Source organism: Panthera onca, chromosome E2, assembly GCF_046562875.1.
Source record: "Panthera onca isolate mPanOnc1 chromosome E2, mPanOnc1 haplotype 2, whole genome shotgun sequence".
NCBI lineage: Eukaryota > Metazoa > Chordata > Mammalia > Carnivora > Felidae > Panthera > Panthera onca.
This window is the reverse complement of record NC_138353.1, coordinates 12,452,226-12,477,730: the sequence shown is the minus strand read 5'-3', so window position 1 is coordinate 12,477,730 and position 25,505 is coordinate 12,452,226. Positions and strand designations below refer to the sequence as shown.

At 53.1% G+C, this 25,505-nt stretch overlaps 1 protein-coding gene across 4 annotated transcripts; it reads right to left on the bottom strand.

The window, feature by feature from the left end:
- Positions 1–1,081: 1,081 nt before the first annotated feature.
- Positions 1,082–21,219, bottom strand: SMG9 (SMG9 nonsense mediated mRNA decay factor). 4 transcript variants are annotated; one of them, XM_060651354.3, is made up of 14 exons: positions 21,106–21,218; positions 18,118–18,273; positions 15,784–15,858; positions 15,430–15,694; positions 15,228–15,325; positions 13,251–13,363; positions 9,808–9,919; positions 7,781–7,876; positions 7,261–7,346; positions 4,261–4,367; positions 3,404–3,511; positions 3,107–3,235; positions 2,649–2,793; positions 1,082–1,603 (listed from the first exon to the last, which is right to left on the bottom strand). In XM_060651354.3, exons 2-14 carry the CDS (start codon positions 18,265–18,267, stop codon positions 1,525–1,527), a joined length of 1,563 nt encoding a protein of 520 aa, XP_060507337.1. In that variant the 5' UTR covers positions 18,268–18,273; positions 21,106–21,218; the 3' UTR covers positions 1,082–1,524. The 4 variants fall into 4 exon arrangements, with proteins under 4 accessions (XP_060507337.1, XP_060507339.1, XP_060507338.1 ...); XM_060651356.3 differs by lacking the exon at positions 21,106–21,218 and adding an exon at positions 20,987–21,055; XM_060651355.3 differs by lacking the exon at positions 21,106–21,218 and adding an exon at positions 19,285–19,811.
- Between the last annotated feature and the right edge of the window lie 4,286 nt (positions 21,220–25,505).

The window sequence follows — 25,505 nt, the reverse complement described above, 5'->3', positions numbered from 1 at the left end:
AGGGCAAGTGAATGTCTCCGCTCTGAACGGCCTTGAAGATCGTTAAGGGAGTTTCTTGCCTGAGGTCTTCTCGGTCAGCAAGACCTGGGTGTCATGCCTCCCAGACCTCAGCCCCTCGCTCTTTTAGAGATCTACAGGGACCCCACTCCTGGCCTCTTGGGTGTTTTCTTCACCACCCCCCGCCCCGCCCCCAGGATTCCCACAACAAGGACGCCAGGACTGTACGGGTACGCTCAAGGGCAGGAGGAAGGCAAGGAGGCCAAAGGGGCATGGGGTAGCGGGCAGCCAGACTTGGCTGGTGACGGAACCAACCGCGTTAGGGAAGGGTGAGGTGGCGTGATTCGAAGGTCGGGACTAATTTGGGATGGGTGCGGTGGCCAGACCAACTTGGAGACGCACTCGGGGAAACACTAAGCTAGGAGGTAGTGAATTTAAACCGGGTAGGTGAGGTAGGTACCATATTGAAGTGAAGGGTGTACTTAACTGAGGGTAGGTTCTGGACTTACAAGGCAGAGACTACTTTTAAGCAAGAGTAGACGAGCTCTGTAGGCAAAGGGAGCCACCATACTTCACCAACTGTGGGCGCTGTGTGTTAAGGGTAACGTACGAGCATTTGGATAAGGGTAGAACCTGTTTCAACTCAGGGTAAGCCCTGTATTCCACCGTATTTAACTAAGACACACTCTATTTTTTAACCGTATACTGAATCAGGCATTGCATTTAACGAGGCATTTCACCAAAGGCAGGCACTGTCTTCAACTGAGAGCAGACGACACGAAGGTAGTCACTGCATTTAGCCAAAGGAGGGCACTGTCTTTTCCTATCCATGGCACAGAGATGGGACTTGATGTCACCGCAGGAAACAGAATACCCCTTTTTCTAGGGGCTTCCTCCTTAGCAGAGACTGGTTTTCCTCAGCTCCTGACAATTCTACAACCTGCAGTGAAAGTGTCCCCATGGCAAGTTCACTCAGGCTCCAATGGTGGCTGCAGGTAGTCTGCCCCCTAAAGGCCAGGACCCAAATCTGCCCTGGTCCCCAGGACAGCATGCTGGGGAGACGGGAAGAAGAGAAGCACCAGAACAGGCTTGCATGACTCTTTATTCGAACCACCAGACCTGCCCCAACGAAGAGCTCCCCAGACCCTGCCGCACCTTATAGGAAAGGGCTCAGAGTCAGGGAAGAGGGACCCTGTTGCTCCTGTCCCTGCCGAGGGAGGTCAAGATGGAACCTGGGATTCTCCGTGACCAGACTACTCCCACTGCCTGTCCCTGCAGGGGACTGAGATGGGCCGCCCTGGCCCAGGTTGGGGGTGGGATCTCAGAGTTGCCCCTGAACAACACTCCGTTGAGGATGGGAGGCCTGGCCCTGGACGCCTCACGTCTCTGGGAGAGGATGTCGTGGTCCCTCGTCCATCAGACCTGCCGCCACTTTCCACCCCACCAGGGGGGCAGGACGCGTGTGCTCCCTCACCATCCGTGAGGACCCAGAGGGGGGTTCTCTGCATGACGTTCCTCCCCTCGGCCTCAGGCCAGCAGGCGGCTGTACTCCGCCAGGGCAGAGGACTTCTTTACGCCGTCCCAGATCCGGGCAGCGTAGTGGAACCTGGGGGAGGAGGTGAGTGGTCAGCAGCCCTGGCTGTGGCCCGCCAGCCTTGCGCTGACCCGGGCCAGGTGCAAAAACAGGTCCTGCGTACGACCTGCATGACCTGACCCCGGAGGCTCCTGGACCGGGATGTGGGGCAGATGACAGTGCCGATGGGAGTGGCCCGGGTTCTGACGCCTCCCCTGGGGTGAGCAAAGAGGAAGGCACCTGGTCTGGAATGAAGGCCTCAAGCCCCAACTTGAGGGTCAGGATTCTACCTCTATCTCCCTCCAGAGTCTTGTGGCGATCAGAAACGTCTGACAGCTGCATGACCCTCTACCCGGCTGGGCCCTGCTACAGACCGTGGGAGAGTAGAGCCCCGAGCCCCCTCGCCCGCACGGCTCCCTGCCCCTTCCGGCCACGGCCAGCCACAGACCCCGGGGGAGCCGTGCTAGAGGCTGCACCCGGCCAAGCTCTTTCTCTCCAACTTCCGTGTCTCCTGGAAATTCGATGTTGCAGACCTGCTGCGGGCTCCAGACACAGAGGGTCATGTGGGGCTGGGGCTGGGGCTGGGGGAGGTCGGGGCTCTGTGAAAGCAGAGTGGGGAGAGCCAGGTGGCACAGGAGGAGGGAAGGTGGGGGGGGCGCAGGGAGACAGTACCATCCAGTGAGAGCTGGAGAATGCAGCTCCTGTGGGGACATTTCAGCGTCCCCTCCTGTGAGGCCACGCTTTCCGCACTCAGGGCCTCAGAATAAACGCTTGAGCTTGACTGGGCTCACTGGTCCTACTCCTCGCCATCAAATGGCACCTAGCTACCGGTATGTGACATCACTATGTGACAATTCCTTTCTCTGAGCCTCAATTTCCCCACTAGTAAAACTGGTGACAAGACCTACACCCTACTGGCGACTCAGGAGGACTTAAGAGACAGCATGCTGTCCAGCGTGGAAGCAGTCATCAGCGTCCCAGAAAAGGGAACCGAGATGTGGAGAGATCACTGAGAACTTCCTCCAGTCTGCACCAGGGTGGGGGCCCCCACACTGACCACCCTGCCCGGAGCTCTTACCAGTTCTTCTCCGTGAGGATGGTGTGTGACAGCTGTGGCCGGGCCATGGACATCACTTGGCTCCGGAGCTTGCTCACCAGGGACTGGAAACTGGGGTGGCCACGGTACCCAGGGAGCAGGGAGAAGAGCGGGCTGGAACCGGGTCCTGGAGAGTTGAGGTGGGGACGATAAGGGGGTGGGGGGGACAGCCTGTCAGAGGGCCTTTCCTTTTTCCCAGGCACCCAGTATCCTGGGCTGGAATTCCAGGAGTACCTCCATGTCCAGACCCAGCCCAGCTCTTCCCGTACTCCAACATCTTGGAAACACACTCCTAAGAAAGGGTCCAAGCACCTCAAGGACAAGCCACGAGTCTCCCCTCAGACCAGTTGTGGGTCCCTATCACCCCAGGCCAGGGCAACCTGTATCTCCCACCAGACCAGGGAAGAACTGGTATCCCTGTGGACCAGACTCAACCATACCTGCCCGAGGTGGGTTTTCACTCTCTGCTTCGCTGTCCATGAAGGGCACCAGGAACAAATTGACCTCAGAGTCCAGGAAGTCAGGTGGGAGCCCAGGGAAGACGTTGCACTGTAACATGGACAGAGTACCTGCAGGAGAGAACCTATCAGCCTACAGATACTATGCTGAGGGGCAGGGGAGGTACACACATGATGGTCAAGCTAGAATCAGGAGGCCAGTCTGGACGTCTGGGCCACGGGCCAGAGCAGGAGTCAAGAGCCACTGGTCAGCCTGGGGGGTGATTCAGGGACCCTTACCCTTGTAACGCAAGTGGGAGTGAGCCATGAGCTGGTCAATCATCAGGTGCATCTGGCGCAGCTTTCGAGGACAGAAGTCCTCTCGGCGAGCTTTGTTCTGCAGGAAGACTGGAGGGGTGGGAAGAGAGATGTAGTCGCGTGAGGCAGCTGGGGCTTGGCCGTGTGGCCTTCCCCACTCGGGCCAAAGATCTGCCGTTACCCCTGGGCTCAGAGCTCTTGTAAATGTTTATGTTACATGTTACTTTGCTTTAGCACCAGACCCTGTGCTGGGTGATGCAGGGGACCCAGACGTGAGACCCGGTTTCTGTCCCCAAGGAACCCCCAGTCTGATGGAAAAGACCGAAGAGGAAAATAGCCACACAATCAGGAGTAAGACAGAAAGGCACCAGGGACTTGGTGAGGCAGAGGAAGTAGGGAAGACCCTGCCTGGGGTGTCATAAACGAACGAGATGTTTGCAGAAGGGCAGTGTGACAGTAGAGCAGAGCGAGCAGATGGTGTGAGGCCACAGGGCAAGCAGGGCACCTGGGGCCACTCGGGTTACTTCAGCACTCCCCTCGCCCCCAGTCTGTGCTGGAGGTGCGGGGGACAGAGAAATGGGCTGATGTGGATCCTGTATATAAAAGGCTCCCCTTCTGATCAAGGAGCTGGACCCAGACTCAGGGTCGTGCCCTTGGTGGCCAGGTGGGAACCTTGGAGGAAGAAGCAGCTAATCTGCTGACTTGCTTCCTCCCAGCTCCCCACTTCCCCAGCGCTCCTGGTTTTCGCCCCTCCCCCGTCCCCCTGCTTCCCCCCCTCCCCCTGATTTCTCCCTCCCCCATCCCCCCGCCCCCCCCCCAGCCCCAGTCAAGTCCCTCACCCAGGTGGGGGTAGTACTCAGTGCCTTCGTCAGAGCCTGAGGAAGTGCTGGACTCGTGGCTGGGGGATGGGGTAGAGGGCTTCACCATCTCTGCTGTCTGGAGGAACCTGGGGTTCAGGGCGAGAGGTTGGTGCTCTGGCATGGGCACCCCCTGTCCCACAGCCTGGGGAGGGGGCCCCCTCTGCGGATCTGATAAAAGCTACAGCTACACCGATTTTAGGGGATTTTAGGGAATTCAGAGACAACTCTCTCAGACACCAATCCATGGATCCGTGTCAACTGTATGCGTTTTTAAATGAGTCTATGCTATTAAAAAAATACTTCATTTTTTAAAGCATTGGTAAGATCACCACAAAACCAAGTGGAAAGTACGGGGATTCCCATGAATGTCCCGCCCCACTCCCACACATAGCCTCCCCCACTGTCAACATTCCAATGAGCCTGTGACACATCATCATCACCCAAAGGCTATGCTACACACTAGGCTTCCCTGCCGGTGTTGTCTACTCTGCGCGTTTTGACAAAAAGGACATGTGCCCGCCACACAGCATCACAGCGAGCGGCGTCACTGCCCTAACAACCCTCCATGCTCTACCTATCCGCCCCTCATCTTTTTACTTGTCCCCACAGCTTTGCCTTTTCCAGAACGTCATGGAGTTGGGATCATACACTAGCCCTTTCAAACTGGCGTCTCTCACTTAGTAATACGCACTCAAGAGTGTGTACCTTCCTCCTTTTCACGGCGTGATAACGCATTTCCAGTAACATTCCCTTGTGTGCATGTACCATAGTTTATCAATTTACCTACTGAAATATACCTTGATCACTTCCTCGTTTTGGCAATTACGAATAAAACTGCGTTATAAACATCCATGTGCAAGTTTCTGCATGGACCTAAGTTTCAGTTTATGCCATTTTAAAATAAAATTTCCAGACATGTAAATAAAATAAACCTGCTATCTGAAGGAAGGGCTCATGGGAATCCGATAAAAAGCACGGACATTCTTCTCACACGAACACACATACAAACGTGTTGTCCACAGTTTCGTGGGGTTTCCCTGCCGAGAAGCCCACCTCAGGCTCTGGATTAAAAGCAAGGTTCTGCCACGTGCCGGGCCGAGTCCATATCCCAATCAGAATGCAAACTCCACAGGGCAGTCTGGTAAATTCACACCTGTGTCCCCAGTGCCCCGAACGGGGAATGGCATCCATAAATGGTCAATATACTCCTCTCACGTGAATGAATTCAAATAGACTATGGTGATGGTAGCAGCGCGGGTGTTTCAGAAATAAGACACTTAGGGGCGCCTGAGCGGCTCAGCTGATGAAATGTCCGGCTTGGGCTCAGGTTATCAGAGTTGGTAAGTTGGTGAGTTCGAGCCCCACATCGGGCTCTCTGTCAGCGCACAGCCCACTTCAGATCCTCTGTCTCTCTGCCCCTCCCTCACTCTCACTCTCAAAAATACATTAAAAAAAAAAAAAAAAAAAAAAGACATTTAGATCTGGTCACAAGGGCTGGTTTTCCCAGAAAGTCATTTTTACTGTTGGCCAGACCAGACCCACAGTTCACCCCAACCCCCAGGGTTACTAACATAAACATTACATTCCCATTTACCACCGAATGCTGTTAAGTTCTTTAAACTCATTTAATCCGCATAAAACAATTTGCCTATGAGGAGCTAAGGAAAAATAGACCACTCACCTGCTAAGACCTGGGGTTCAAATCCTGGGCTGCCTTACTTTGGAGACATCTGCTTCCCTTGGCTCAGCTCTCCCCTCCCCATGAGCTCCTGTTCCTTCCTTCTGGCTGGGCTCTGTGCCCAAGGCGGCTGGCCTCCGCACAGCTATCCCCTGGGGCCTGAGGCCAAGAGGAACCCTTACGCCTTAGGTTCTGAGCCAGTTCTGTCCAGGGGGCATTTCTAAAAGCTCCAGCTGCTTCAGGCAGGACTCCGGCCAGATCCTGACTCCTTCCCCAGATCCTGACTCCTTCCCCCTTCCTGCCTGCCCGGGTACAGTACATGTGCCTGGCGATGGACAAGAGGGACAAGCCCGCTCCTGATTATGCTATTCATTCTACAAACGTGTTATTAACCACCTTGTGCCAGGCACTGTGTGAGGCACCAGGGACTCAGACTGGGAGACAGACCCTAAAAAGATCTGCAATGTCCTGCTAGGGAGTGATAAATGCAATGAAGGAAAACACAGTAGCGTAATAGTGGAGTGGTGGTGGGGTGGTTCTATGTTATAAGATCTATGTTATAAGATGTTATAAGATCTATGTTATAAGATCGGGGAAGGCCTGAGGTGGGACGACGTGAGGGAGGGAATCTGAGGTCTGTAGGAAGAGTGTTCTGGCTGAGGGATGCGGCGCGGAGGTCCTAAGCTGCACGAGGAGTAGCCATGGGGCCACTAGGGCTTTAATGGGGGGAGCGAGGGAAAGTGGTGGGAGAGAAGGTCAATGAGGAGACTAGGACCGTCCCGTGGAGGACCTTGTAGGCCATGAGAAGGACTTTGGATTTTGTTCTGAGTGATGTATAAAGCCAGTGGGGAGTTGTAAGCATGTGTATGTCTGCTAGGTGGTGGTGACCCACTCCAACTCACGTTTTATTTTATTTTAAGTTTATTTTTGAGAGAGAGAACATGCATGCATGTGTGAGCATGCACGACTGGGGGAGTGGCAGAGAAGCAGAGAGAGAGAGAGAAAGAGAGAGAGCGAGCGAGCACAAGAGAAAATCCCAAGCAGGATCCACACTGTCAGCACAGAGCCCGACTCGAGGCTCCATCTCGCCAACCGCAAGATCGTGACCTGACCCCATATCAAGAGTCGGACACTTAACTGACTGAGCCACCCATGCGTCTGCAACTCAGACTTTAAAGGGGTCCCTATGGATACTGTGTGGAACGTATGAGACCCAGGCAAGTGGCCGAGTCTCTGATCCCCATCTCTTGCCTTCGCTCCCTGCCCCCACCCCCCCCCACCCCTCCCCGCCACCTGCTCACCTGTATAAACTGAGGTCTGTGAACCAGTCCTGGACAACGATCACCACGTGGCAGACCGTGAAGAGGAAAGCCGCGATCTGGAGCGACTGAGAGGGGGCAGGAAGGGGTGACCGAGCTGGAGGTCCCCCCTACCCAGACTGGGGTCCCTGCTCCCAGGACTTAGCTGAAGGGGCAGCAGGGTGAGAGCCTCAGAGCCGTTAAGCACCTACTGTGTGCCCAGACTCCGCTGGCACTTCCTTCACAGGCCATCCCTAAATTGGGCAAGATGGGAATGATCACTCCCATCTCACCCAGGCAGATAACGAGGCCTGAAGGGGGAGGGGGCAGGAAATGACTCTTCTGAGGAGCACAGCCAGGAGGTGAGCCTGACAGGACTCTCAGTGCTATTCTTTCCTACAGCTCTTGGGGCACCCAGGGCTCTTTATGAAGCAGAAACGAGGTCAACCCATATCCAACTCCCCACCGCGAATCTCGAGGGGGAAGGGTGAGACCTTCCCTAGGTCCGGCTTGGTCCCCTCACCTGCATCTCAACGTAGGTGTGGGGCAGGTTGTACTCTGGAGGCAGCTTGCGGTCATTGTTGATAAGGTGGTCCAAGATGGAGGGGCTCAGGATGGGCTGCGGCAAGGAAGAGAGGGTGTCGGGAACAGGGGCTGGAGGCCGGGACCCTAAGTGTCACAGCCACCCAAGTTCCGCAAGTTGAAGGCCAACACCTTGCCTCTCTCGGGGCAAAATAAGGTCAGAAACACAGGCGGTTTCTGATGAGTAAGAGCTAGTCAGCAAGAGGGGGTGAAAGAAGAATGTTTCAAAGCAGATATACTTCCCCCAGCTCCTTTATGAATTATCACCCCTCTCAAGTGCCTCGTGCTCAAAGAGAACTCTCCTAGTGCTAATAAATGTAATATTGGCTTGCATGAGTCATGTCCCTTCAAGACACTTTCCTTTTCTTAGTTGTTTCAAATGCTTTCAAAACTTTGCTAAGATAATTACTTTGGTCAAAAAACGATGTTTAGTGTGAAAATTGGTGAGGATTTAAAAACTGCATCAGTGGGTGTAAAAGAATCCATGGTGAGTGCATCACCTTTTCTTAAAGGAACATTCCATTTAAAAGCCACAAGAGTGCAATCAGTTTGGTGGTCTTACTGACTTCTTGCTGCAGCGAGTGGAATTCTTTAAGGAAGACAGTTTCCCAATTGCTGGCTTTCTAAAACTCCCAATAGAGCTGCATGCTCTATTCTGTCCTGTTTTAACTTCTGTTCTGCTCCACATGGGCCTTGGACCCAGCTCATGGCAGTTCAGCCTGTCTCCAGGTCCCCTAGTGGCCCCTGCACAGGGCCTGACTCACAGATCACATCTGTGGGCTTTCACTGTCCGTGCCATCCACAACTATGGTGACTAGAACTCTGCTCCATCAACAGTCAGGGAGAACCACGTAGGGGCCGGGCCCTGACCAACAGAGCTCCTCCCTAAAGCGCTCCAGGCAGGTGGGGAGTGGGAGCAGTACGCTGTGGGAAGAGGCTGTGATACGTCAGTGCCACAATGGAAGGCGCACGCGGCACCAGTGGGGGCTCAGAGGAGGGGGAGGCTTCTGGGAGGAGGCGATGCCCCGGCAGAGTCTTCTCGGAGGAGAAGGCATTAGCCCGGCAAAATGGCAAGGGGAGAGAGAGTGTTCTCATGCTCATGATACTGACAGCAAAGTATGAAGTACCAACCTCATGGCAGGCGCTGCCATTAGGGCTCTACTTGTATTAACTCACCGAAGCCTCACAACAACCCTACGAGGTAGGCAATGATGTTTTTCCCACTTAAGAAAACTGAGGAACAGGCAGTTTCAGATAAAGGGTAGTTTCGGATAAAGGGAACAGGATGTGGACGGCCCAGGGTGGGAGGGGGATCAAGGCGAGGCCTTGTGGTGCGTCCGGTGGAGCTAGAGACTACGCCAGAGAGGGCAGGCTGGAGTCTGAAGGAGGTGAGCCCCACGAGCCCTGAACACCACGCTGAAGAATGGGGACTCTGCCTGGGGGCAAGAGAGAGGATGAGGAAAGCCGCCAGAAACACACAGGTCAGTTCTAATGACAGTGATGGGCCTGAACGCTAACTACATGCCAGGTCCTGTGCCAACCACTCTGCCTGGACCGTTCCACTGAAGCCTTGCAATGAACCTGTGAGGCTGAGTACGATTATCGTCCCCACTTATAGACGAAGAAACTGAGGTTTGAGGGGGGGTAAACACCGGCTTCACATCACCCAAATGGTAAGAATTAAAGGCAGAACCTGGACATACACAGACCGGCCTCGAGGGCCCACATATTTAGCCACTATGCTAGAAGATTCTCTAGGCTACTGTGTATACGATGGATGGGAGGGGAGGGAGGCAAAATCTGAAAACGTGCTAAAGGCCAAGAAAAGACACAACTTGTCCATAAGCACCTAGCGTGCCCATGGCTGGGCTGGGACCACATGGAATCCAAGCGGGGTTCTGGCTTAACAACATTCAGGGATGGATGTGAAGGTGGCATGCAGGAGGGCGGGCACGTGGAGGTCAGCACCTGTGTGTCCAGGAAAACAATCCGCTCTTGGGTAATAAAGAAGTCAATGCCACTGGTCTGGTTGCCCCCTCGTTCCTTCATCTCGGCACTCTGGGCCCGGAAAACATACGCCCTGTGGAGAGAAGCAGGTGGGATGCATTAGAGGCGCGCTTCTCAGCCTCTGATGCCTCCAGAGTGCAACCATGTAAAATGAGCGTGGTTCCCTACGCTCTCAAAGCCCCCTACAAAGCCCTCCACCTGTGGCCCCTGTTGTCTGGAGAACCACATTTTATTCCACATGACTTCACCTTTACCCATAAGGAGATCTGTTAACCCATCTAATGAAGTCAGTAGAGTGAGGTGTTTAAGAGTCAGGACTTTGTTGGACCGCTGGGATTCAAATCCCAGTTCTGCCTCTTCCTGGCTCTGTGGCTTTGGGCAAGTCCTTAATTTCTTTCTCCTTGGCCTCCTCATCTGTAAATGGGGATAACAGCAGTCTCAAAACTCTTAGGGCTGCTATGAGGCTAACTGCCGTAAAGCCCTTAGGAAAATGCCTGCTAGGCAGCGATACGTAATCGTTAGCTGTGAATTACCCAGTGCACTTGCCATGGGCCGGGCCCCGGAGATATAGCACTGAGAGCTCTCCACCCTCACAGCGAGAGGCTGGGTGGTTGTAGAACTCTGTTCCCAGTTCTTCCCCTGGGAGGAGAGTCTCCCTCGGTTCTATCTGCGTCGGACCGGAAGATGACGCCAAAGCAGGCACAGCTGAGCCTTGCCCTAGACCATGGAGCTCAACTGGGTCACATTCTGCGACCTGGACAAAGTGATTTTCTCTTTCAATCTGTAAAATCAGGGTAACGGTATTTGTCTCTCAAAAGGTAATCCCCACCTCCCTGAGAGGCGTGTTACGCTGTCTGACACCCACTTAACAACACCATACTGAAGGCCTCTGATGTACCAGATACCGGGATGCGACAGGGAACAAGGACCGTCTCTGCTTCCAAGCAGCTCCTGCTCTAGCTTACAGATCAACACAGATCAGTAACTGTGAGCGGTAGGAAGAAGGGGTGTGTGGCGCTCAGGATGGGGATAGCTCAGTTGGGAGAGCTGGGAAGGGCTGCCGTACAAGAGACAGATGACCACACTGAGAGTGAGAGACAGAAGAGTTTATTGAGCGACTTTAATTAAGTTAAAGGGTGGAGGATGGAAGCAAAGACTGTCCCAGGTGGACGGCAGGTGGCGCGTGTGGGGAATCAAAGACCAGTGTGGGGAGAGGGGAAAGCGGAGAACAGGGGGACTGGGAGCAACAAGAGGGAGCACAGGCCTCTGTGGGGCCTGGTAAGGAGCTGGGGCTTTGGCCCACGAGCCTGGAGTAGCCCTGAAGACATTTAAGTAGGGAAGTGACAGGACTGGAGGTGGGTTTTGAAAGGCTCCCCCTTGTGCTATGTGGTGAGCCGTAGCCTCCCTTATCCTCTCTGACCTTGACCGCCTAGGCCTTCCCTTCTTGCTCACTCCGCGCCAGCTCCAGGGCCTTCATGCCATTCTGCACACACACCAGGCAAGCGCTGTTGCCTCAGACATAGGCTCCTGTCATTCCCTCTGATTAGAAAGCTCTCCCTCCTCCCAGTCTGCTTGTGCTCAGTGTCCCTCTTTGCGAGGCCTTCCCTGACCACTCTGTTTAGGACTGTAATCCAGCACCAACCACAGCTTCCCTATAATCCCTTCCCGTTTGGGTATCACCTTCTCACATGTCAAATAACGTAGTTTGTTTGCCTTCACCCTGATTAGAATGAAGGCTCACCAGGACAAAGGTTCTTGCCAGTTCTGTTGACTGTTGTATCCCCAGTGCCCGGAACAGTGCCTGGCACGCTGTAAGCACTCAATAGATGTTAGCCGAATTGAACTAAAGCAGGGAGATCAGTGAGGAGATTCTTGACATTCAGTAGGGGAGATGTCGGAGGCTTGGGCCAGGAGATAGGAATGAAGGAAGGGAGAAGCAGATGAATTCTTAACGTAAAGGGGGCCTGACGGCAAGAGTTGGCACCAAAGTCCGCCACACCACGGGCTGACGTGGCTCAAAAACATAAGCAGAGGGCACCTCGGTGGTTCAGGCAGTTAAGTGTCTGACTTCAGTTTAGGTCGTGATCTCATGGTTTGGGAGTTCGAGCCCCATGTTTGGCTCTGCGCCAGCAGTGTGGAGCCTGCTTTGGATTCTCTGTCTCCCTCTCTCTCTGCCCCTCCCCCACTCACATTATCTCTCAAAATAAACTAAACAATAAAAAAACACAAAAGATACGGCCAGGCCAGTAGAATTGTCTCTAGCTCAGGAATCTGAACTCAAAGCCGGGGGAAGGGGAGGAGAAATTTGCTAGTTGGGGGTGGAAGCTGAGACGGAAAGAATGCTATCTGAGAGAGCTGGAGCTGTTCCCAGGTGGAGCCAAGGTGAGCTTAAGTTACAAGTTGACAAGAGAGGAGACGGACCTGGGAGGAAGGGCAGCCCCACAGCTCTGGTTCTAGTGGACGTACAGTCTCACGATAGTGGTTCTTAACCTGCTCTGGGTCTCCATCGGACCCTCTAAGATCTGGGGGAAACTACAGACCCATTTCCTAGAAGAAAAGCCCAACTGCAGATAGATGTAAAATCCCTCATATACTGTTAGGAGGAGGTTCGTGGACCCCCTGATATGCATCCACGCAATGCAAGATAGTATCACCTGCTTTATGGAAAACAAAAACAAAAACCAAACCCCTACATTTTCTAGACAATCCCTTTCTCATTCTCCAGTTTGAGTCGTCCTTAATCAGACCGGTTATGTCTCTCCTCCCTAGTCCCTGCCTTTCTCCTTTTCCTTCCCTGCCCTCAGTTCTGGTCCCTAGTTCCTAAGCTCTCTCTTCCCCCAAATCCTCTCCTGTGACTTCATACTTTTATTTTCACAATCATCCCCATCCTTACTCAAGAATGCAGGACCGAGGCTGGTCTAGAACCCATGCCCTACATTCGAGTCTCTTTCCCGGTTCTATTTACCAGGTCTTAGCAACCAGTATCCTATGAGCATTTGCTCTGTGTCAGGTTCTTGTTAACTTTGCCTTCCTGATCTTATCCTCCAAAAACCCACTTTACACATGACGAGGTGAGATACTGGGAAGTGAAGCGACATTCCCAAGGTCAATTAGCTGGTGAGTGGCAGGGCTGAGACTGAAGTCAACCTAAATCCAAAGCCGGGCTCTGTACCATTCCCTGGGGCGAGGCAGGAAGGGAGGGAGAAACAGGACTGGTTATCTTGGAGCCACACAAAGATTTAGTCCAGGCCCTAATCACCCTAATCTGACAAAGACATTGAGGCCAAGGGAGGTGGAACATTTTCCCAAAGTCCTTTGGTAATACCACTTGCAATACCCAGGCCCACCCCTCCCTGTCCTCCAGGTAGGTGTCCACCTCCCTCCTGGTCTTCCACACCCCTTACCTCTGGTCCTCCTCAGGAGTGTTCGCTGACAGCAATGACATGACCATGGACTTGCCTGTCCCCTGAAGGCCCAGGACACCAACCACCAACACATCGGTCTGATCCAACAGGTACTGTGGGAAGATGAAGGAATGTGAGCCTCGTAAATCTGTCAGCTGCTGGAGTGGGAGTGAGACTGGGGTGGGGTGGGGGGGCAGAGACCGGCCCGCCTGCCTTGTCGGATGTGGAAGCAAAACTTTGACGCCTCCGATCCCCTCAGTTGGGCAAAGGGCCCCTGTACGTATGCGGTGGCACAGAGAAGAACATTTGTGAGGGTTCCCGAGAGGAGAAGAGCCTGGCATGGTCAAGAAACTAATGGAAAGTCAGTGCCGCAGGAACACAGCGGGCAAAAAGGGAAACCTGACTTTGGGGAAGAGTAGAAGAAAGGCACAGGAATGAAGAACAGGTGGAAGGACAGGATGTGGTATCCGAGGGCTACTGCAGCAGACTCCTGGAGGACTTTCGGCTTCTGGCAGGTCAGGAAAACACGCAGAAGCGTGAAAAAGGGACAAGAGTGAGGAAGGGGAGGTCAGTCTGTCCTGGATCCTGTCCGGGATTTAAGAGTCCTAAGACCTTCACCTCTGGGCCACGAGCTCTGATGCCTTTCACCACTAGGGGGTGCGAGAGACACGCTTTAAAAAAAAAGAGAGCCGTCCTCAACAGGCTCCTTAAAAATCAACTGGAGTTTTTTGTTTTTGTTTTTTTTTTTAAAAAGGAAGCCAATCTTGGCTCTAACCCTAGACACATTAAAGCAGAAAGAACACCTAGCGCTAGCCCTGTTCAATAAGCTGGACACTGACCACATGGGGCCATTTAAATTTAAGTTCATTAAAATTAGGGGCGCCTGGGTGGCTCAGTTGGTTAAGTGTCCAACTCTGCCTCAGGTTATGACCTTCTGGTCCGTTGAGCTCGAGCCCCATGTCGGGCTCTGCGCTGACAGCTCAGAACCTGGAGCCTGCTTTACATTCTGTGTCTCCCTCTCTCTGCCCTTCCCCATTCTCGTGCTTTGTCTCTCTCAAAAATAAACATTAAAGCAAAATTTTGTAAGTTCATTAAAATGAAACAAAACTAAACCTTCAGTTCCTCAGTTATATTAGCCACATATGGGGATATGTGGACAAGTGCTCGATAGCCACTTAGAAGGATAGTGGCTACCATACTAGACAGTGTAAATACAGAACACTGTCACCACTGCAGGGCGTTCTAATCTGACAGTGCAGGGTAGGCCTGGACGCTGGCTTTTGTTTTGTTTTAAGGCCCTCCAGTTGATATCAATAGGACAGCGGACATAGAAAGGAAGGAGGCCGGGTAAAATACAGACCCGGCATGCTGTCCTAGTAAGTCCAAGCTGTTGGAGAAGGAGAAGGGACACATCTGGGAGAATCTGGGCAGCAACGTGATGTGACGGGTCTAGGGGGGAAAAGCAGCAGGAGAGGAGAAATGAAGCCCGAGAGTCTGGAGGTAGGCATGCCGGTCCAGGGATGTGAGGTCTGAACTACGGCAGGGGCCACTGAGATGGAAAAGGGAGCCTCTGGGAGTGACGTTCAAACCAGTTAACACTGGTACTGCATGGGTTGTTTCGATCAATCAGGAGGGGAACTGGAGCAGGGTCTAGGAGGCTGACCTGCGGGGGCAGGAGATGGTGAAGGAGGTCCCAGGGCATCTGGGTGGTAGCGGGAGTCCCTCTTTGCCAACCGGTATCGTGGCTGTTCAGTATTTTAACAACCAGCACAGCCCATGTACTGCAAGCCACTGCAACTCAGCCCTGGTTAGGTGAGAACTTTCAGATTCCTTCTCTCTCATTGTTGCAATTGCCTGAAAGCTGTCTAGTCCAGTATCACCTGCCAAGAGGGTGGCGGTGGGGAGGTGGGGTGGAGGCAGTGAGACGCGGGACCCGGGGAAGCTCAAGCAGGGAGACCCATGCTCCCCGCTCAGTACCTCAATGGCGCTGTCACACCAATTCATCTGGTCATCTACCAACTTGATGCTGTGCTTCATGCGTTCTGGGGGCAGTAGTTTGGCCTGGCCCACGACAGCTGGAGACAGGAGAAAGCAGGAGATGGGATGTGGTGAGGGTCTGTGTGAGGGCGGTCCAGCTCCTAACCGTCCTCGACAGGCTCCTGCCCAGGCCCCAACTCACGGTCCATGGCTGCGGGTGCGGCAGTGCCCATGCCTCGGTTCTGGATCTGGTACACAGGCTGCGTGGGTCTCTGTCCCTCCTTCTCTCCCTTGGGCGGTGTGGGGGCTGCAGGGGGTGCTGGGGCAGCGCCCTCGGGGGTGGAGGTGGTTGTCGCAGCCGCAGGCCCTTTCCCCTCTTCCCGTGGTTTCATGAGGACGATAGGCTTCTCGAGAGGGGCTGGGGCAGGTGGGGCAGCCGGGGCTGTTGGGGGTGGTGGCTGCTTAGACTATGGGAGTGAGAAGGTTCCGGTCAGCAGGAGAGATCTTTGCCCTAACTGCTCCCAGCCTCCCCTTCAGAAGAGTCTTCCCTGCTCACCCGCTCTGCTGGAGGTTTCGAGAGGATGATGGGGGTTTTCTGCATGACCGCCGTGCTGGTCTCTTCGCTGCCATCCTGTGGTGAGGGAGGGCAGTTACTCGGGCATGGCTCCCTCGCCTCTCAGAGACACTCCCCAGGGCCTTTGGGTGCCAGGTACAATTCTAAATGCCTTCACATATTAATTCCACCAGCAACCCCGTGAGATAGACACTATCATCCCCATTTTACAAGTGGAGATATTGAGGTTAACTGGCTTGCCCAAGGTCACGTGGCCAACAAAGAATGGAGCCAGGCTTTGAACCCTGGCAGCCTGGCTCCACAACTGCATTCGGCTGCCTCTGCCCGAAGACAAGCCCAGGTGGAAGGAGCTAGGGCTCTGGAGCTAGCCCTGGGTTCAAACTCGGCCCTGCCGTTTGCTGGCTGTGTGAACTTGGCTAAGGCCTCACTTCGGCCTGTTTCCTCATCTGGCCAGCAGGGATAGGAAATTCTTCACAGGACTACTACAGGCTGAGCGTAGCTGGAACTTGACAACTGTCCATGTGGCGTTTGACGCATGGCAGGCGCTCACTATCTGACAGCCGCTATCCGGAGAGCCCTGCTACCCTGATCGTTCTTCATCACTCCTCAGCTCCACTTACGCTTGCCAGTAGCCAGGGGGCTGATCCCACACCTTGCCTTCATGTTTATTTTGACTCACCCCCAATCTGCTCAAGAAAGGGAGATCGGCTTTTGAGCCTTGTTCTTTTGAGCCTTGTTCCCTGAGGAACCTCAGGAGAGCCATGCCCCTGCAGTGGGTCTATTTCTTCACCATACACTGGGGATACTTACTTCAATTCTGCTCACTTCACTGGCCTATGGGGAAGAACAAAGGGCATGAAAGTATCTGGGAAGAAGAGCTGTGACAGAACCACAGGAGAGGCTGCGGGCTTTCAGAAGGCCAGGGAGGGAGACGGGGAGAAGGTCCGGGGAGGAGAGGAGGATACCTGGGACGAGGACAGGAGATGTATTCAGGAGGCACAACGTACAGGGTGACTGACGTGGGGAAGGGGGTGTCCAGGATGAGGCCCAGGGGGCTGTCATGGATACTAGGAAAAATGGGAGGAAGATGCCGAGGTCGGCGGGGGACATGGAGGACGTGAGGAGTCCACTGGCCACTTAGGAGGCTGCCAGGGATCAGTGGCAAAGTCAGAGGCAAAGACAAGAGGCTTCGGAGAGGCTGATCCAGGACTAAAGCTGAAAGTGCACGATGATGGCGACATTGTCCAGGGTATGTGTGGCAGGAAGAAAGAGACCCTGTGTTCTCACTTATGCTGTAACCCAAGGAAAGAAATAAGAGCCGAGCTCACTGTGAAATCAATTATTACTCATGTCTACCGTTTTATGGCTCAGAAAACAGTTCCAACTGTTACTTTCTTCTTCCCCCCAGGGCTCTCTCAGAGGTGGGCGGGGCCCTAGAGAAAGGACACGAGCAGGGGGCAGGTTCTGACAGCGAGTCACCTCAGCACAGGAGAGAAGACAAGGCAGGACCGGGGCGCACGCCGAGGCTCCTGGTTCCCAGTCCAGGACGCTACGGCCGGCAGACCAGTGCTGTGCTTGGGCTCAGCTGGATTTGGGTTCGGGTTCTGGCCCCAAAGCTCACTGATTTTGGGACTCTGGGTTGAGTCCTTTCTCCCCTGAGACTCACTCTCTTCATTAGCGAAAATCAGATCTGTCCTAGGCTCTACTTCATGGGGTAGCTAGAAGAGTGCAGGAAGACCCGAAAGACGTTAAGGCACCTTGCACGTGCACGCTGCTCAACACCTAGGAACAGCTGCGGTTATCATGGGACTCTTCGAAACATGAGCTTATGGCGCCTCTCAGCTCAAACCCTCCAGTGCCAATTTCATTCAACAAAATCCAAAGTCCTTTCTCAGGCCTATCAGGTCCTACGTGATCTGGCCTGAGTTACCTCTCCGACATCATCTTCTATTACCTTCCCTTCTTTGGCCACTGCAGCCACACTGGCTTCCTGGCTACTCCTTGAATACACCAGATATAGGGCTCAGGGCCTTCCCATTTGCCGATCTGTCTAGAATGCTCTTCACTCAGATTTTGTCACGGTGTATTCCCTCGCCTCCTTCAGGTCTCTGCTCCAAACCCACCCTTCAGGGAGGCCCTCTCTGTCCGCTTCATCTAGGACAGACCCCTTTGCCACTCTCTACTCTTACTTCATAAGGCTTTTGTTCACAGATTGATCCCCAGCATCTAGATTAGTGCCTGGCACGTGGCAGGTGCTTAAAAACATTTGTGGAACGAGTGGATATGTGGATGCTGCCCTTGGGCCCACTCACTCACCCGTCTCTCTCTCTCCCATGGGGCAATGTAGTCCCTCTCCCGACCACCAGGCCCGGAGAGGTTCTGGGGGCCACCGGGGCCAGGCTCTTTCCAGCGTCGCCGCCTCTCTATCCCATAGAGCCCAGGCTGACTATGGCCAGACTCAGACATGGTTGCCTACAGAGAGAGAGAGACACACACACACAGAGAGAGAGAGAGAGAGAGAGAGAGAGAGAGAGAGAGAGAGGTGGATTTCAGAGTGAGGACAGACTCTTTTCAATCTATTTGGTTCACTCTGGACTGTAAGAAGGCACTTCCTTTCAAGAGAGCTCTGTGGCTGTGGCAGTGACTGCTAGCTTGCTCTCAAGATCTGTTCTCTTCTTCCAAAAAAATAAAATAAAACCCTCAGTTCTGAGCTGGGCACATGGCTGTCCAGAACACACCTCTCAGCACCTTTTGCAGTTAGGTGGCCATGTGACTAAGTTCTTTCTGGCCAATGGTATGACACCAGAAGTGTGTTCTAGCAGCTTTCAGAAACTTTCCTTCACAGATGCTGGCACATGCCTTTTGCCCTTTCCTCCTCCTGGCTGGGAGGAATATGGTGTGCAGGCTGGAGCTCAAGCAGCCACCCTGGACTGGAAGGAAGGAACGAAGGAAGGCTGGCGTGGCAGAAAAAAAAATCGGCGGTCTCCTGTTCACCTGGCGTTATTTCCTTCTAGATGCAGTGGGAAACAGCTACACTTCTCTTACTTGTAGCCAAAACTACTCCCAACTATTAGTCACTTGGCCTCAACCTGTATCTCATAGGGGGAGGGGGTCACATAAAAATGGGACCTATTCTTTCCCAAACTGTGGCAAAGCATTTCCTTACAAACCAGTAACATGATCCTCAGTGCAACAACTACTGTTTTGATTACCTAATACTGGCATGTGTTGGGGTGGGGCTCCTGCACTCAAGGCCCTATCTTATCTGGTGTCCCTCTACATCTCAGTCTGTCTACCTTAGGTTTCTGATGGCCCGCCATCCCTCACACTCCCAAGTCTCACCGGTGGTTAATCTAAGATGTTATAAAATGAACCGCCACCTATATGGTCTACTCCCTACCATTTAACTCGCTTTATAGGTCCCTCGAGGGACTTTCCCCAGCTGTTTACACTTCATTCCAGAGAAGTCTCTGAATACTTAACAGTCTGTTTGCAGGAGAGGCCATTTCCTTTACAGCTCAGAGGTCAAGTTGGCAAACTGTAGGCTACGGACCAAATCAGGGCTGCCTTCTGCGTTTGTAAATGACGTTTTATAGGAATACAGCCACCTCCATCAACTTAGAAGTTGTCTATGGCTGCCTTCTTGATCCAGTGACAGAGTCGAGTGGTTGAGACAGAGACAGTACGACCTGCAGGATCTCAAACAATTCCTCTCTGTCCCTTTACAGAAAAAGTCTGCTGATCCTCGCTTAGCTCTTAAGTGCCTATGAAATCATTTTTATTTTTTAAAAAATTTTAGGTAAGCTCTGTGCCCAATATGGGGCTCGAACTCACAACCCCAAGATCGAGAGCTGCACTCTCCACCAACGGAGACAGCCAGGTGCCCCCACCTGTGAAATGGTTCTATGAATCCCCCACCTCCTACCCAAGTACACAGTCACAGATCCCTGTGAGAGATTCGCTTTCCAGAACAGCAGTATCTGTTAACAGGATGTAGGAGTAGGGGCTTGTCCAGCGCCCCTCTCATTGCTACAAGTGACCTCTTCTCCCCCCACCCCCCCACCCCGTCACAAACCCAGCTGAAGACTGCCTTCTGAGACAGGAGGGCAGGGCCTGTTTACACATGCTCATGGAAAATGATCCACTCAGCACTTAAGTGACTGTTTACAGTCTCTGGCAGAGATTCCCCTCAGAAACTGGGAATCCTCCCTTCCTTGCAGTTAAGGGTCACTTTGCACATTATTCTCGAGACAGCCCCACCCCCCCAGTGCTTCAGTGTCTCTTTTCATTCCTCCACAGGGACTCTGCCCCAGCACTCCAGTCCATTTGTAAATGAGAAGCCCCAAGAGAAGCCCCTTCTCATGCAGCAAGTGTCCGTTTGCATGTTTTTTTCTGGAAACTTCCACAGTATTTGGGTCTATTGAACAGCTCTATGGGGGAGCTCCCCAGAAGGAGTCCACCTACATACAGTTTGGGGACCCCCCCCCCATGTTTCCAGGCTCCTCTGGGGAGTCTCCCAAAATGTATAAAGCCAGTCTATTTGTGTTTATTTACAGGGCTCTTACAGCGACCTCCCAGATGTTACGAATCTGACTAGGCATTCTTTGGGGGAGTTTCCTCAGTGCTTAAGCATCTCTTCATATGCCCCCTTTGGGGACTCTTCCAGAACCTACGTGTCTATTTGCCAACTCTGAGGGGAGACTTCTCTAATTCCCAACTCTGTATTTACACACCACCACCCCCAAGAACTTCAGAGTCTATTTACACTATTTTTTAAGGACTCTCTAACACTTGTAAATACACGTTTACAAGTTTGTATATGGGGCATCCCCTAAAACCAATGAGTCTCTCTATTACTCAGGTAACATCCCCAATAATTAGACACCTGCTTACGAGCCTCCTATGGGGAACCCTACGATTTAGGTTTCTATTTACATAGGATTCGGAGGACCTCCCGGGTATACAGGGTCTAGCTGTAGACCCTCTGCGAGCGTGTTCCCAAGACTTGTTTCTCTTTACACGTTATCGTTAGGACGTTTGCAATACTTGACGGCCAGTTTAAAGGCCCTATTAGGCCCTCCCCGAACTGAAGTTCCTATCTACACCTTACTTATCTCCTCCCCACCCCGCGCCCGCCAACCCGGTATTTTAAGGGTCGCCCTTGAATGCCTAGTCTGTTACGCACACCTGCCGGACGTCCGAGCAACCGTTTAACGGTAGAGAAGGGGGCGGGGCCCCGAAACGCGCCCAGCGCCCCGCCCCCTGCCGGTGCACGAGCCTCGCGCGGGCTTGCGGGCCCCTTACCTAAGGCGGCTGCTGATTGGCTCTTGGGGCGCAGCGCTACGCGCGCTTTCCGTGACGGGGCTGGTGGGGGGAGGTTCCACTACAAGCCACGGGCCTGTAAATGGCGTCTAGGGGACGAGGAGCGTTGGGGAGAGAGAGAGAGAAAGCAGGCACCGGTCACTCCGGAACCGGTCTAGGCACCCCGGAAGCGGCACCCAAAGAACGCCGGCCCGAAAGAGGAAGAGGAGAAGGTAGCACGGGGCGGAGCGGAGATCAGGACCCGTGGGGTGCTGGCCTTGCGCATGCGCCGAGGGCTGGGCGCGCCAGAACGGAGCGTCAGAGCCGGGCTGAGCATGCGTTGATGGAGGTGGTTGGCCTTAGCACGCATGCGGATGACGGAGGGGAGGAGGGCGGACGCTACGGTTCCGCCTTAGTGTGCGCGCGCTGCTTTGAGGCCCATGTGGGAGTGTAGCGAGGAGGGAGAGAGGGCGGCTCCGGAGATGGCAGGTTCGAGTCCCGCCTCTTCAGTGGCGTTGGCGGGATTCGGTGGGGTGGGGTGGGGTGGGGTGGGGCGGCGCGGCAGGGAGGAATTTCAGGGTCCTGGGCCGAGTAAGTGCTGAGAACACGGGAATGAATTAGACCTAGCGTGTGCGCTGTAAGACATAACGCTCTGTGGAGGGAGACAACTAGAGCAAATCACTGAAGGAAAGGGCCCAGGTCCGGTTTGACCTTGAAGGGCGGGAAAGGGTACTCCAGGTGGAGGGAAAGGTCCAGACTGTTTTGGACTCAGAATTCCCTCTGGGTGGGAGGTGAGGCCGCAGAGACGGGCTGGTCAGATCCTGATGGCCTGGGAGACGGAGACTAGTGGCATAGGATTGTTCAGTCTCTCGCCCGCCGCGGTGGGGGAGGAACCCAGGGATAGGGGTCGAAAATTCAAGAAGCCAGTGGCGCAGCCTTGTGCGCACCAGAGTCGGGGGTGGGGGGGAGAAATGCCCGGCCCGAGGAGAGCGCATGCGCGCAGCGGTTTAGCTAGAGCCCGCGGTTACCACTGGGAGGGAAATAACCCCGGGGAGGAGAGAGAAGGGGCGTGTGTACAAACGTACATTCATATGTATATCGGTGAATGGGGGAATTTAACCATTTTTCATTTGCAATATTACTAAAAAAATTTTTGTAATTTATAACTGAACAGGGGATACATGTACTTTCTGACAAAATTCAGGCAGCCACTAGGGTACACAAAGTCTACTCTGGTTCTCATATTCCATTCCTGAAGCACCGGCTCCCAGTTTCCTTCTGGAATGACTGTTTAAGCAAAGCACTGAGGATAAGAGCTTGAGCCTGGGTTCACACAAATGGCAGCTGACCTTGGCCACGTTCCTCAACCCTCTCTACCCCCGTTTCTAAAATGGAGATTGGCGGCACCTTATAATGTTCCTGGCAGAGTTAAATGGATGAAAGTACCCAGAATAGTGCTTGGTGCGTAGTAGCACTATGTGTTGTCATTATTTTGTGCTGCGCTCACCCCCCCCCCCCCCCCAAGCCTCATCCCTGCTGCCATTTCCTCAGTACCCGTGCCAGGTGGAACTGTTTCAACAGACTGCCACAGGCGCAGTGAAAACACCAGTCCACAGACTAAGTTGAGAGTCCTGTTGATGGATTCTCTGAAGGCTGTGAGTGTTAAGCAGAGACACGCATGATAGACGATGCCTCTTTGTGTCTGTCCGTGTTCCTGTTTAGTGGCTTCATCTCTGGTCATGCCCATTTTTCTCAACTAAAATTTTCAATCCCAGGTCACCCTCCATGCCAGTTTCACAACTCTGAGCAACCATCAGGTGGAAATGACTTTAAAAGGGGAAAGAAGGGGCCTGGCACTGACACTGGGCCCACTGTGTACCAGGCTGTTTTATATATGTCACCATAACTTTTCCCCTTCTCCATTTAACAGATGCAGAAAATAGCAGTCTGAAAGAGAATGTCCTTACTGAAGTCCCCTAGCCAGGAAGCAGCAGGGCCTGGATTGAAACGCAAGCCTGTCTCACCCTAGAGCAAGCCCACATTTTTTTCCCCTGGCGGCGGGCAGCCTGCCTAGTGGTGAGTCAGTGGTGCAGACAAGCACCCAGAAACCTGCCTTTTCTCCTTAGTGGCATGATTGTGTGGATGTGCCATGCCCTAACCATTTCCGTATTGATAAACATTTAGGCTGTTACTGAACTTTGGCTCTTACAAGCATTTGCTGTGGTTACTAACCTTGTACATCTGATTGCATGTGTGTGATAGGATTATCAGTAATATCTTGTTTGAAGTGGAATTGCGGGGTCAAAGGGTCCACGCTTGGGAATGTTGAGAGCCATGGCCACTTGATGTATTTTATTCATTTCTCCATTGACTTCGGTGTTCATTTTATTCATTCATATGTTGACTGAATTCTGGAACTCCAGTCAGCTGCCAGGCATGGCTGTAGGCTGGAGATCCTACAGGGAAATAGGCCAGAGCACCTGCCCTCTAGGAGCAGATATTCCAGTGAAGCAGATGATGTCAGGTAAAAGATGAGTGGAAGGATAAGTCAGGATAAAGAAATTTCGAGTGACGGAGGTCAGAGGTGGTCAGGGAAGGCTCTCTTGAGGAGATGACATTTGAGCAGAGTCCTGAACAAAGTTAAGGAACTGAACCGTATGAAGATGCTGAAAAGCCGTGGAAAGACCTGAGGAAGAAGCGGAGTGGAGCTGGTGTTCGAAGATTGTCAAGGTGACCAGAGTGGCTGGAGCAGAGCGAGGGGAGGAGAGAAAGCATTATTTAGGAATGAAGCTATCGAGAGGGGCCAGGTTACATAGGGTCTTGTAGGCCACGGGAAGTTACTTGCCGGGTGTAACAGGAAGCCGTTGGAGGGCTGTGAGCAAGGCCCGGCATGTTGAGATGTGTGTTTTATAAACATCTCTATAGTGAACACCCTGAATTAATGACTGTGGTTGCTTGTGGGGATGAAGGTTCTAGACAGATACGGAACAGAGCTGTGAGGACGAGTGTTGAAGACTTCTGCTTTTTTGAGCAATGTGACTGTTGTCTGTGCACAGAAAAGTTAAAGTATTAAAGCAGCGCCAGTTGCTGTGAGGAGAATGGCCTGCAGCTGGGCAGGCGTGGACACAGGTGATGAGGAAGCCCATGTCCTTGCCTGGATGGGAGATGATGGTGACTCAGAAAGAGGGTTCTGTGAGAGGAACCATGAATCAGGGATGACTTAAAAGTTACCCTAAAGGTTTTGGGCTTGACCAACTGGATGAAGGGTGATGCTTTTTCACGAAGATGTGGAGGAGTCCTCTTGGTGGGAAATCGACAAGCTTTGAACCTGCTGACCCTGAGATGCTCGCTGGACATCGAGTAAGGGGCGGCAGTTAGGACAGAAGCCAGGGTTGTAGACTGAAAATTTTTTACTGACTTTTCATTGTGCAATTTTATTTTATTTATTTTCAATTTTTTAAAATGTTTTATTATTTGAGAGAGAGAGTGAGATGGGGGGAGGGGCAGAGAGAGAGGGAGACGCAGAATCGGAAGCAGGCTCCAGGCTCCGAGCCAGTCAGCCCAGAGCCTGACGCGGGGCTCGAACTCACGAACCGTGAGATCGTGACCTGAGCTGAAGTCGGACGCTCAACCGACTGAGCCACCCAGGCGCCCCCAGACCGGCTATTTCAACCTCTACAAGGTTGGGGCCCTGGCAACAAGCCCCCAGCTTTAGGTTACCCAAGTGTTTTCCAAAAACCACCTCGTTAACATAACAAAAGACACCTCTGCTCTCACTGCACAAAATTCCAAGGGTTTTAGGTGCTATGAGCCAGAAAAGGGGCAAAGACCACATAGATTATTATAAATCGCAGTGTCACAGCTGCTCCTGCCAGGGGGCTCCCCATCCTTCCCCAGCATCCCTTGCTGTAACTGCCCACCACCGTCCTCTCCCTCTGGCCCCAGCCACTTAGAACAAACATCACGACCATCTGTCCAGTTCTTCATTATGGTTCGTAAAGGAAAGCCCTACCATTTACATCAATACCAGACTGCAGTCCAAAGACCTTGCTTGAGCTTTTATGCTGTGCACAATAACTGCCAACACAGAAGGAACAAGAGCGGTTTTCACAATCCAGAGGGAATGTCAGATGGTATGACTTTCTTTTACCAGGAAGAGCTGGCCCCTCTTTGATTCAAGGCCAATCCGTCTCTCCCCTGTACACTGTCAGCACCACCCCCATTACCTGCTTGAGGACAGGTTCCTAAGTCTCCATGTCCATTTTCCCTCTAGCACTGCTGATGGCAAACAAACCTGCTATAGTTCCTCCCACCTTAAAAACGCCCGAGGGGCACCTGGGTGACTCAGGCAGTTAAGCGTTTGACTTCCGCTCAGGTCAGATCTCGTGGTTCATGAGTTTGAG